General features: G+C 38.7%; 1 protein-coding gene across 2 annotated transcripts in view; it reads right to left on the bottom strand.

Moving 5' to 3' along the window:
• The window catches only part of RELN (reelin), a 466847-nt gene that overhangs the window by 32548 nt on the left and 420541 nt on the right, over window positions 1-13758 (bottom strand). For both annotated transcript variants that reach the window (XM_063099074.1, XM_063099073.1), the window contains exons 47-50: window positions 6881-7021; window positions 5510-5687; window positions 3788-3981; window positions 312-568 (exon numbers count right to left, since the gene is read on the bottom strand). In XM_063099074.1, the coding sequence (XP_062955144.1) occupies window positions 312-568; window positions 3788-3981; window positions 5510-5687; window positions 6881-7021 (770 nt within the window). The remainder of the gene's footprint in view (window positions 1-311; window positions 569-3787; window positions 3982-5509; window positions 5688-6880; window positions 7022-13758) is intronic.

The following is a 13758-nucleotide window of genomic DNA, read 5'->3' as shown; positions in this document are numbered from 1 at the left end:
TTAAAACAAATGATCAGAGAAAGTTGGCTTTCTACCCAAAGTAGAAAACAGGAAACATAGAAATGAAAGTTTCCTAAGAAAAGAAAATTATTCTGTCAATAAGAATATAGAATGCTATTTATTAAAACACACTAGTTGGCTTGAATGAAAGAAGAGATTTAGTTACAATGTCCACCAGGGAGGTGGAGAGGAACGAAAGGACCACACCCTTTTCGCTGCTTCTACACCATCTGAGCATCTGAAAAGTTTCCACATTTCACTCTTTCAAAAAGACCTGAATCCAAACACCTGCGTTTCCACTGAATTTTTACCTGCAGTTTTGTCCTCCATAAACATGTCAAAGGCAATTCTCCCGACAGGCCCGGCGTCTGCCGGGGAGCGCTCGTGCTGGGGCACTGGGGCGCTGCTGAAGGTGTCCAGCATGACGGTCCTCTGACTGGCGGAGCCCGAGATGAGGACGTTGTCGATGGCCCAGTCGTTCTGATCCAGGCCATCGTGTCTTGGCTGCCACCAGCGGAAGCGAGTAGCGATCTCTTTAGCATCAGGAGGGAGAAGGATATTCACAAATCTATAAGAAAATGATGGGGGAGGGAGGTGTGGAAAAACCTTGTCAAATATCTCATGTGAGCAAAAGATTTACAATCAGTGATAAGACTGTGTATATCAAGTGGCAGGTGAGGAGAGGACATTAGGTAAGATAATTTTTAAAAACCATGATTTGGCTTGATTTTACAAAGTCTCGGTAGTCACTAAATTGGGGAAATAGAACGTGAACAAATTCAAGCATCTCAGAACTATCTACTTACTCCACCTGTCCACGGGCAGACCCTGGAGGGACGTCACAATTTTCTGCATACCTGGGGATATCTGGAGGCCCAGAGCACATGCGCTTTGGTAGATATAAGCCAATACTGACTTTTTTCTGTCACCTAGGGGTTGGTTTCATCTGTTTCCTTCCTCTGGCACTGTGTTATCACTCTACTCTCACGAGTGCCAGCATTTGACTTGGACTGGATTGTGGCAGGATATTTGGGCTCTCAGCCTGAGGGTACCAGGTATGTTACTGGTTGTCTGTAGTATAGACATTAACTTTGTTTATACATTTTTTTATTAAAAACATTATACTAAGAAATGCTGAGTGAGAACCATGGGCTAACAAGCCCAGCATGCTATGCCTGACTCAGTCACAAAGGATGGACATGGAAAAACATGGCTCTATGCTCCAACGTGAACCTTAAAGAGCTAGAAATAAGGTCTAAAATACTCCTTAACTGCAGTTACACATTGAAACCCAGGATTGTATCAAACCCTTTTGAATTTATATGTACAGCTCATAAGGTCTGTTGAGGAAAATAATTTCCTTAGGTTTACTACCCTCTATGTAAAGTACCATCTTTTTATCCGTGCTAATCTACCTTCCTTTAATTTCGAGGGCTTCTCTTAGCGTTAGTCCTCTAGGACAGGGCCAAGCAGCCCAAGTTCATCCTGTGAAGAACCCTTAACCTGAGGGGTTCAGTGACAGTCGCTTTCGTCTTTGCCTTTCACATTAAGAGGTTTTATTATTTTAATTTTGTTTACACAGTATCTCCTTGAGGTTTTATTTTTCCTTCCTCTTTTCTCTGTTATGTCTTCTTTGAGGTACCGTGGCCAGAACAGTAGGCAGTATCCCAGATGGGAGATCATCCAAGATTCATTCAAAGCTAGGATACTTTCAGTTTGATTTCCAATATTTGAATTTTAGATACTTTTTAAAAATTATTCCCATAATTTTGTGCACCTTTTGTACTATGACAGCTTAACGGATTTTGGTTTGAGGGAAGGAAAGTGTAGACTGTGAACCCTAGGCCTTCCCCTATCTAGTTACTGGCAGCTTAGAGATGATCACCCTGAAAGGAAGAGTCTTTTCCAAAGTTCCTTCTTCACTAATCTTGGTTTTGAAGCTCGTCTGTCTCCTTCTCCCTTTTTTGTATGCTCACCCTGTAAGATCTTCCTATAACTTACCTCCATTGATTTGGCATGTTCAATTAACATTTTAAAACCTATTAGATATCAGAAATCTATCAGCCTCTGGAGGGATACTCAATCACATTTCTCCATTCAGAGCAATGATTTTTTTTCTTTCCTATTTCTAAATGAGTTTTCTTCCTCTGATAAAGAAATCCTCAGCCACATTTTAAAAACCTTTGGAGCGGAAATTTATCAAAGGCTGCTTGAAAGTCTAAATAAATTATGATCATGATTCCTACCTTAGTCAATTTGTTTCTCCTTCAGAGAAGTGAAGTCAATGAGACAGTTATGCTTTTACTCTGCAGAAACATAACTTCTTCCTTTGCCCTGTATATTATACTGCTTGAGTGTTCAGGAACTCATACTTGAGAGTCCTTACAATTTCCTTCATAAAGACCAAGGAAACAGTTTATTTGGCTTGTCTGTTATCTTTTACTAATAGATGAGTGAATTTTTTTTTTTTACACTATTACGCTGTGTACCACTTAGCTTCTAATTGGATTCCTTTATTGGTGTCCAGCTTTAACACAAGTGCAGGATTTAAAATTTGTGCTTGTGGCAGAGATTGCTGGTATTTCCTCTACTGCCACTCTCCCTTTCTTCCTTCATAAGAGGAGCCCATTTATTTATCCAGGTAACTAGTCACCCAGAATAAGGACATATTCAGCCTTCCTCACATCTGGGTATGGCTATGTGATCAAATTCTAGCTAATGAAATGTGAAGGGAAGTATAAGCAATACTTAGGAAGTATCCTTAAAGAGAGAGAGCATGCCTTTCTGGCCCCATTCTCCTTCCTACTGGCTGGAATGTGGAGGAGCTAGTTGCCCTTTTGGTCCATGAGATGGAAGTCACATGTTGAGTGTGGCAGAGCCACAAGACGGAAGGGACCTGGGTCTCCAATACTTGTGGAGTTACCGTAGCAGCCCTGGGCTACTCTCTTGGGGATCTAATTCACATAATAGGGAGAAAACAACTTTGATTAAGTTATTTTGGGTTTTCTGTTATTTATAGCTGAACTAATCTTAACTGATATATCGAATTTAAATGGTCATTTATAAGATTCTTTTTATTTTACCCAGTTTTTAGCTTGCCCCTGGCTTGTCATGCAGTAAAGGATCATCTGTGTTTCCTGATTAGGCTGTATTTCTCTTTTCTCTCTGGCCTTCCCCTTCTCTCTCTCTGCCTCTCTCTCTTATCTTTTGCCCTCCTCCTACTTTAATGAATGTGCCCTTTTCCTTTTCAACATCCTCTTTGATTTTTCTAAGTGGTCACATTGATTGCTTTTGGCCCCTCAAAAATATATTTTTTAAAGTGACCCATACATTGTGTTTATTCAAGGTGTTTTAAAACAGGGTTTTAAAATAGACTGTAGGCTTTTTAAGGATACTTATATTTTATTGTTTCTTTGGGGTTTTTTGCCCCAAATTCTCTAAAACTGAGTGAACACTATATAAATAAATATTTGTTTTTCTGTTTCCATTTTAGTTATCATATACTTATTAATATCTATGGGTTTCTGCACTGAGTTTATTCACTGCTGGCATTGTGATAGCATATTTCATCTTATTCTGGGATATGAAAACTAGTTGCTCTTAAATTAAAAATCCAAACTAGCTGTTTATCCAGCTCAACAGGCTTTCTCATGTCAGTCCCAGAGGCACCGTCTAGTGATGAGTGAGTTAGAGGTCCCCTTTAGTCCTCTGTGACTGATTTCTGGTAAGCCTTACCAAGCATCTTTGTTCAACATACTAGTTATTAGAGATAAAATAGAATACAAACCCAGGTTTACTGTACTGGTCATAGAAAATTTCCATTAGCAGGTTCCAGGTAATGCCTCCATTGACAGAATATTCCAAGAGAACACCTTGGTTACGGTTGTTTGGTGTAATCAGGCATCCATACATGAAGTAAAATTGGATAAACTCAGCATTGGTGAGGTTTAGATCTACAGTGACTAACAATCGACTACAACCCTAAGGAAAAGAAGCAAAAAACAAACAAACAAACAGTGATAAGGAATCTTGATTGTTTATAATAGATTTTTTTCTTGCTTCCATCCTTTTAATATTTCTTTTGTAATACAAACCACCTGGTATTGTAGCACTGATTTTATCATCTCTCTTACTTTGCTAACTCCTAACATGGTGCCCAGTACACGGTAGGTACCCAGCAACTGTTTGCTGAACTTTGAAATTTCAGTATTCAAGACTTACTTATAGAGGGCAGTGTGTTCCAGAAAGATTTTCTATGTAGTTTTATAAGCAAGATGAGAGCTGAAATTAAAATAACTGTCTTATGTTTTTATTAAACTATTTCCAGTTATTCATGGCATTTGTTAGATTTTGAAGAAGGCGTCAGGTACTAATGAAATTGAATGTTGAGACAACTATTTTAATATGAAATTTTAAAATGACCACATCTAAATATTCATACAATTTAATTATAATTAGAGACAAAATTATAATGTTTTCATTTAAATTTTTATAGCAGATTTTAATGTCATCTATATTATTTCATTCATTAATGTTGATAGGTAGATATTTCTTAGTTGCACATATGTGGAAAAGGAGGCCACTCAGAGTTCTGTCTGTGCTAGAAAGAGTATCCTAAACATTGTATTCTTAGTCAGTGCTGATGATTATAAAAATCCTATATGCCATATGTCTTCTTATTACTCTTGGGCTAAAATACTGAACATAAATAATACACTTCATCGGTACCAATGTAAACTCTAAGATAGAGCATGACAGGGAAATAAATTGCTGACAGTGAATTTGCTCTTCTTAAAAGTTAGGTCTGGCCAGTTAGCTCAGTTGGTTAGAGCACGGTGTCATAATACCAAGGTCAGGGGTTCATGTCCCCGTACTGGCCAGCCACCAAAAGAAAAAAATATTAATTTGTCTATCTTTTATGGTATTGGAGAAATTGTATTTTTAAACAAAGTCATCGTTGGCAGCAATAAAATTTCCCAAAGAAAGTTTCCACTGTCATTGCTGTCATTCACAAAATAATATGCTGTAAACACAAATGTCGAGTAATTTCTGACAATTATTCTTTCTTGAATAATTTATAAAAGGATTGACTGTTGTTAATAAATTCAAGAAACTTTGAAGCTCATTTTCCATTTTTAAAAGGCTCCTTCAATCCCAAATTTGTTGCAAGCTCAAGAGTTTTCAATTAGAGCTTCACCCAGATGGAAGACCCCACATTGTGCACGTTTTCTCTTCGCAGGTGGAAATTCAATTAAGTCCTTTTTCGATGTGTACTTAAATATGTCCTGTGCTGGCACCATCCTGAATAATTAAATGATCTCAACTGATCTGTGGTAGGAAAATACTGGAAATAATCAGTACTTTCTGATTTGTACACAGTTGCAAGTTCAGATCAGGGGTGTGCATTTAGGGTAACAAACTCTGCATCTTGATTTGCCCATTAAATTCAAAAGAGGCTCAACTAGTTTGGTGGGAAAGTAACATGAATAACCAGCAGTCAAACCCTCACCCCGCTGAAATGGAGAGCCATTCCCGAAGCCACAGCCCCGCACACGGTACTCAGTTTCCCTCCATTCACAGTCAGCCAGTTCTGGTTCGATGGAGCACGATTGAAGTTGTCTTTGAGCTGGGGTGGGAGAGAGGCCTCGGGCTCATCGCAGTATAGGCCACCCCACTGCTCGTCACAGCTGGGTGTGGAAAAAGTGAAAGGAAAAGTCAACATTAAACAAAGCCCCTGAAAGTGTGTTCTCAAATTAGAGAAGCCAACTCTTTTCCTAGTTCAGGATGAGGAAAGGTTACTGATTTTCACAGAGCTTGCCAGAATTCGCCTTCTGTCCTTAGCAGTGCTTTAGGTTAGACATAAGCTGTGATATAACTACCTCTAGGATTTTCTAAAGTAGTGACTTGGGGTTACAGGTGGAGAGAAAGAAGCCACTTCAAAGAATTTAGTAAAGCCCTGTCTCTACACGACGCAGCTCTGGATGGCTGATAAACAATTGCAGCTGCCAAAGTAAACTAGGAGGTCCTAATAATTTATGATTTTTTTTTTTAAACAGAGGTTTTGGGCCAATTAGGACTCTAAGAGGCCATGTTCCAAACAGCAGAAGATACTTTGGATAGTAAGTGTCATCTTCCACTTTCCTGTTCAGGGTGGAAGAGGATATGAATATAGGACCAGGAGGCTCAGGGTCTCAAGGGTCATTCTGGATCTGAGCTAGAATCACTAATCAAAGGAAAGACTTCCCAGGTGTGGAGATTCGTGGAGAAGGGACTATGAATTCTCTACCCCATCAAACAGCATAATCTTTGAAAATAAAGCACAGAGGCCTATAATGAATGCTTGTGTGCACACGCGCACTTTATTTAGTTTTCTCCAACGAAGCTGAGGCTCTCTAAAAGTAATATACTAGTCCTCTTCATCAAATATGCCTGGTAAGTTGACTAGACATTTATATACTTTCTTATGCAAACAACACAGGAATACTAATTAAACCACGACAAACACATCTCATTACATATGTTCAGAAATAAGTGAGAAAAATACTTATGATGTATTATTTCTGGTCAGAACATACTGAACTCCTGAACCTCATTTCTAATGTCTTTTTCAAGCTCTAGTGTATCACAGAAACACAGATGGAAATAAAACATAGTCAATTATAATTCGGCCTTCTCCTGACAAGATATCTATTGTTCAGTTCCTAATCTCTAAGCAAGAACGAAGATACAATATCTGTCAACTCCACTCAATATCATATTTCAGGAAAAATGTATAACCTAAGATAGCTTGGGAGTGATTCAAAAACGAGTTGCAGAAAAATCTCCGAGATGGAATGTGAATCAGGAGCTTTTGACAAAATGAAGAAAAAAATCTACTTACACACAGTTTCCTTGGATGCACCTCCCATGGCCACCGCACATATCTATGCAGCCGTCCCCGATGTAGACATTATCTATCGCCCACGTCTGCTGCTTGTCGAAAGGAGCTGGTTGATGCCAGCGGAAACGAGTGGCTTGGGACCTTTGAAGAAGAGAATTATAATGAAGGATGCAGTGGAAAAGAGAATGTGTATGTTTGAACAAGCGTGTGGAGGAGCATAAAACAAAAGCATGTGCATTTCCACTCCTGTCCTGAAAAGAACGTTCATTGTTGTGGTAGTCTATGCAAAATTTTGGTTAACAAAACCAAAACAACCGAACTGCAATATCTTGATCATATATTTCAGCCCAGTGAAAACAGACTAAATCAGAAACTAAAACTAATCCTAACATCTCAGGGGAGCAGTGAGCAGTGAATTTTGCGTGGGAACTTTCACAAAGTGAAACCAGAGCTGCCGCTAACTTATATGTACAAATTCGGAGGAGATGCCTGTCATTGAGCAGCCACTATCCCTTTGCCTTTGACTTGGGAACAGAATATGGGCTGGATTTCAGCTTTCCACTTGTTCCCTAAAACCAGACACTTTTGTGCAGTGGGCACACTGGTCCACCTCACACAGCATTCCTGAGGAATTCTCCCAGTGAAAGTCTTAGACACAGTATGAGTGTAAAGCAGACGGATCAATGAAACCCTAGGTAACTGGACAGAATAAAGGAGGAAGGGTAATAAGTAAGACCAGACTTATTTTATTGATTTAAAAGTGTATTAAAACTTATATATGTTGATTTAAAAGTATACAAATGAAACTGAAACAGAGGTTCTCCCATTCGAAACAGAAATGTATTTGCTCATTCAAACAGTTTTAGGGAGTGTCTTTTTCAGAAACACAAACATGTTTTCAGAGGCACTAGATGGCAGTAAAATCCAAACAATGCCCGAAGCTCAAGTGAGTTGAACATTAAAAGACTCTTAAAGGAAATCATTTGTGTTTATTGATCCATATACATTTTGTCATTAAGAGACTGTTAGTCATTTGGCTGAAGAATGTCTGTTTTAGACAGGACAAAAGACCAAACAACAGCAAAAATTTTGTGTTTTCTAATTGAAGACATTTACGCAAATTTTAAAAACTAGAAAAGAAATAGACTAGAACTAAAATCTTCATTCTGAATATAAATAGTTCAGTCTGATATATGTCTACAGAGCATCAATGCAGAAATGGATTTCTCCACAATCCTTGCTCCTCAGCTCCCATATGCTCCCCACAAGCAGAGTCATCTCTGCCTAATACTCTCCTGTCACTTCCTATTGCATTTAACTTGAACCCCAAGCCTTGTCGTTGGCCCATGAGGCTCTGCCTGAGCTAGGTCCTCTCCTCTCCTCCCTTATCTGGGCCACTCACCTCCCAGAGAACTATTTCTTCTCCCACTTCCCAAAGCACACCAGACTCTTGCCCACCTTTCTGCCTGCACACTTTGCCTCCCTCTGCCTGGTTAACACCTGTGTGTACTTCAGGTATCAAAGGAAATGTCAGGTTCTCATAGAGAAATTTTCTTCCTGACCTCTTTTAAAATATTTCTTCCATATTATTCTGTGTCACAGCAAACTGTTCTTTTTCTTTTATGGTATTTATCACAATTATCATCATATACTCATTTGCATCAGTATTTGATACATACCTGTCTCCTCCCTGGAACAGTAAGGGATAAGGGAGCAGGTGGGGATAATCCCTTTTTTGCTCAACATTGTGCACTCACTGCACAGCACCCCCATTCCGGAGGTCTGTATAGGTACAGGGAGCTGGTATCGGGAGACGGCCACGCTCACAGCAAGTGATGTGAGGATGCCCCCAACCCCAAAGTTGTGCTACGCAGTGGCTCTGCTGTTGAGCTATTTTTAATGAATACATTTACTAATAGCTGTGCCTGTTTATATGCAGCAACATCTTATAAATAACACAGCGGAACATCGTATTTCCATAGCACCTAATTACTTGGATTCTGTAACTACTCAACATTTATATATTTATTCTGTCTTTCTCTTAGACTGTAAGCTTCCGAATGGCAGGAAATAGCTCTTCAGGAAATATCGTTTTGTATTCTCAGTGCTTACAGACAGTAAGTAAGTAAAAAACTTGACTTGTTCCCCTAATATCTTATATATGCCTCACCAAAGCCCTATCACTTTGTATTCAAAGTGCCTATTTAGATGTAGTTCCTTCTGTGAGATTACTCTCCTTATTTACCATTTTATTATTAGTGGCACCTATAAATGTTGCTTCATAAACGTGTGCTGAAAAAATATTGAGTTGATGGCAAGAAGATACTGAGAGAGAATTAAACAGGAGATGTAGGGTGGATGGGCAGGTACTGAGGTCAGCTGTGAGCGGCAGTGATTTGGTAGTTACGAAAGGGGGAGGGCAGCCTCCCACAGTTGAGAGGTGGCATGGCTGCCTAGTGGGTGGCGGTTTTCTGATCACTGGTTGTGTTAATCACAGTCTGGGCATCCACTTAACAGAGCGATTGCATGGAAGATAAGGGCCAGGTGCATTGCTGGGGTTGACAAGCTTTATGGGGACATCCAACCCTGACATTTTTAGTTTATGCAACTCTCTGGCATTCTACAGAAAAGGAAACAGTGGGAGACCTTGTGAAGAATGTATGAAAACCAGAGTTAGCTGAGAGGAATAAAGATAAGTGAGGGCTCTAATTTGTACTCTGGCACTAGCCAGTTCTATGTTCACGCTGAGTAACTTAACAGATATAATGAGGGGTTAAATAAGGTGTTTTCAAGGGCTCCTTCTCAAATGCAATGATTTTATATCCTTAGGAATAACTACATATAGTAATTATGTGCCCACAAAACAATATGACTGCACTATCCAATATTATTTTATAAGAAGGAGAAGAACTGAGATAGAAGTTAAAAATGAGTGTGGAAGTTGAATTGCTGACACTTTTTATTCCCAGCCCTGCACAGCTTCACTATGTCAAGGGGCCAAATCACTTGTGTTTACACGCTGACACTTCCCTCTCTGTAAAACTAGGAAAATGCTACTTCCTGCCTCACAAGGGTGTTGTGAAAATTAATTAGCTCATGTTACCAGGACCTACGAGTATCCTGATGGAGTCCCTGGGCAGGTGTCATCATTTATCCTGAAGTTCCTTGTAATGACGGCCACTACCAGCTGCTGCTTTTTGCAGTTGGGAGGGAAATGGCCCCAGAGCTGACTTCTCATTTTCCCATATCCTTGAAATCTCTTCCCTTGCTTTTTAATTTTTTTTTGAATTTATGCCATTTCTTCCCCATCTACCCCCCCATAGTAAGTGCTACATAGTGCTTTAAAAAAATCCATTGCTAAGCAGTAACAATGTTATTGCCAATAGTATGGTTCCTCTCACTGGCCTCCCAGGTGCTTTCCCCACACTGCAGCCACTACTTTTAATAGATCTCAATACACATTTTAGATTCTTTGTTTATGCTCTTTTCTTCAAAATGACTCTATCTACCTACGAAGTCCTCATTGTCAGCATAATAAGAAAAAGCCCTTTGAGAGAAACCATAGATTTTTAAAAAACCGTTTCACTCTTCCCAGATGTTTCCTTTACTCCCAAAGAGATAGATAAAGTATATAAACCTAGAAAATCTAGATCAACCCTTCTGCTCTGTCAAGGAAGAACATGAGGCCCAGTGACCTAAGTCACGCACTGATTCACTAACAAAACTGAGATGAGGCGAGGATCTCCTGGTTCATTATTACTTTGTATTCCAACTACGTAAATCTATCAAAACTCTACCGCAACCCCTACACATCATCTTATTCATACCTTTACTTCTAAATTTGAACAGCTGTTTAGCTATAGAAGGTTGTGTTTATTGCTGCTGTATGTACACACAAGTCTATTTATCCTTATTTCTGCAAGTCAGTCTCAGTCTCATGGCTGAAGCCCTTGGCCCTCTGTGTTTAAGAGGCTCGACAGTGTCTGACCCATTTCGAAATGTGTCCTATATTTGTCTTGCTAGCCAAAACCTTTCCTATCTATTTGGCATAAAATTTTCTTCCTTAGCCTATTTCTCTGTATTAGACAAAAGTGAACAATGTTCCAAAGAAGATATATAAATAGTCAATGAACCATCATAAAATGTTCAACATCATTAGGAAAACATAAATCAAAACTATACTGTATTGTTTATTATATAAACTATATCTATACATAGATATATCTATATTGTTTACTATGTAAGTTATATCTATATTGTCACAATATATAAAAACTATTGTGAATTATATCACAGTAAAACTATTTTTTCAAAAAAAAAAATGAAGATTAGCTACAAAAGGCCACTGTTAAAATGCAAGTTTCCTCAGGAATCCTAATCACAAAATCAACTGGAAGTCCCTTATTTACACAAGTAAGCAGAAAGGGGTCTGCTGGGGCCTTATATGTTTGTGGAGTTAAGTCCAGGTGAGTCTGCTCTTGCTGAGATACCCTGAGAGGACCCCAGGAAGAGAAAGGGACAGCCTCTGAGAAACAATTGTTATAGGGTTAGCCTCACCTTTAACTGGCATATGAGAAGGTTAATGTACAAAGGCAGTAATGACCATATCTTTAGTACATTTTTATGTTTCAAACCCATGTTTTATTAAAGCAGAGTGCCCCTAGAATCTGTCACTGTTGATGGATTAACAGCCTTTCCCAGAACAGTCTTTTTAGTATAATATGCAGCAATATATTACAATACTGTATATTAATTCAAGGTTTATGGTACAGTTGTTATGAGATAATATGCATCAGGTAGAAAATATTTCCCTATAGCTTTTATTTAGTACTTTCACATTTCCTGTTTATATCAGTCCACAGTGACTGTGAGAGATTTTGTTTCCGGTGTTCATGTCTTTAATTTCTATAATGAATCTTGGGTGCTGCCATTAAGTAATTGAGGTGACCTGGCCTGTGGCTTCTACGAGAAGGGTCCTTTACCCTCCTGTAAGCAAGGATATAAAGACCCCAGCATTGGGAGAAAGCACATGTCAGCTCAACTGAACAGAGAGGGCCACTGGTTCATGACCTACGGACACGAGCTAGAGAAAAAACTCACTCTAGAAAGGAGGCATGAACTTGGGAATGAGGGGTTTGAATACATTAGTAATGGTGAAGAGCTCTACAGGGCTGAGCCATCAGAGGGGGCACAAAGACCATGTCCTAGGTAGAGCCTCATGATCTACCGAGTTATGAACAAAAGAAGGAAATCACACTTTGGGGTGGAAATGAAGGGGTGATTCTCAGAAATTGTCTTGTTCAGTTGAATCCTTTCACAGGTGTGTGGACTACCAGCCATGGAGGGGGCTTATACAGCTTCTTAGCCTTAGGACTGGATCTAGAATCCAGTATCTTCTGACAGCATGTTATTGCTGCATTTGATATATTGACCCTGGTTGTCTTGGATGGCAGCCAAAGGCTGGATGACCAGAGATCTGGTGGCAAGCAGTTGAAGCTTAACCTAGACATCCCAGATCTTGTGGTAGAAAAATTCCCTCTTGGTGATTATAATTAACACTGAGAATCTGTAGGACACTAAAAGACTGTAATATTTTTTGCATTTTTAGGTAGCATTAATCTGTCCACAAAAGAATGTATCCTGCCATTTGATTTTCCTTTCTTCTAAACTTTCTTATAATACACTGAGTTCTGAACACTTGCATGAGAGGAGAAAGTGTTTGGACTATAGGTTATGACTCCACACAAATGGGATAAAGCCCTCATAAGGTAACCTAGGTCCTTCATGATGTCTCTGTGGGACTAGGGTGGAAAGCACACTGCAGAGTTAGCAACAGAAGAATTTAAATGAGCCACCCCACATGGCGTTTCTTTCTCCTGTGATAGAGAACAAGTGGAGGACTTTGGAACAGTCCTGGTCCAGCCACTGACTTCATGACCTTTGGGAAAATCGAACAACCTCCTTGTGTCTCAGTCTCCGTCTGAAAAGGTAGGTCGAGGGACCTAGAGGTTAAAGGAGACTTAAGAGACATTTTAACCAATTACATTGATTTGTATCCTGACTTGAAAAAACTATAACACATTTTGTGAGATAAACAGGAAAGTTTGAATACTGAATATTTAATAAGTACTGAATAAGAAATTATCATTAATTTTTAGGCATGATAATTATATTGCAGATTTGTTTCAGAGATACATTCTAACACATTTATAGTCGAAATGATATGAGATATGGGATTCGCTTCAAAATAATATGGGGGGCAAGAGAGAACAGTGTTATTCATGAAACAGTGTTGCTCGTGAATCGATAATCGTTGAAGCTAGGTAATAAATACGTCAAAGTTTAGTATACTAATCTCTTTAATTTTGTTTATTTGGATTTTAATAGATAAAAATGTGAGCCAAAAATGCTCTGTGATCCTTTTAAAATCACAGTAGAATTTTGATTCGAGAATTACAAATAAAAGAGAGTGGCTGTCATTTTTAGGTAAAATAAGATATCTATTATTTTTGCTGATGATTATAATTAGTAATAATAATAAAAACTATAGTGTTCTGAGTAAGTCCACTGAGGGCATCAAATACATGACCATCCTTCACATACAAGGAATTTCCAATAATTTATAAAGTATCTTCTCAATGAAGAATGACATATTTAACTGTTAAAACAATCCTAAGAATCCATATATACCAATATGTATGTACAAAGTAAGTCAACTCTCCAATTCTCTGACAGAACTTTGACAACTGATAAAGCTTAGAGAGAACGCAGAATTTCTGGAAATGGCTTTATTCTTTGTTGTAGTAGAAGTGGAAATAGATTTAATTTGTTTTAACACAGTGCCCCAAATACATTAATATATTCACTACGTGAAAATC

This window comes from Cynocephalus volans, chromosome 6, assembly GCF_027409185.1.
Source record: "Cynocephalus volans isolate mCynVol1 chromosome 6, mCynVol1.pri, whole genome shotgun sequence".
Taxonomy (NCBI): Eukaryota; Metazoa; Chordata; class Mammalia; order Dermoptera; family Cynocephalidae; genus Cynocephalus; species Cynocephalus volans.
Note: the sequence above shows the minus strand (reverse complement) of the source record. Positions and strands in the feature narration are given on the sequence as shown.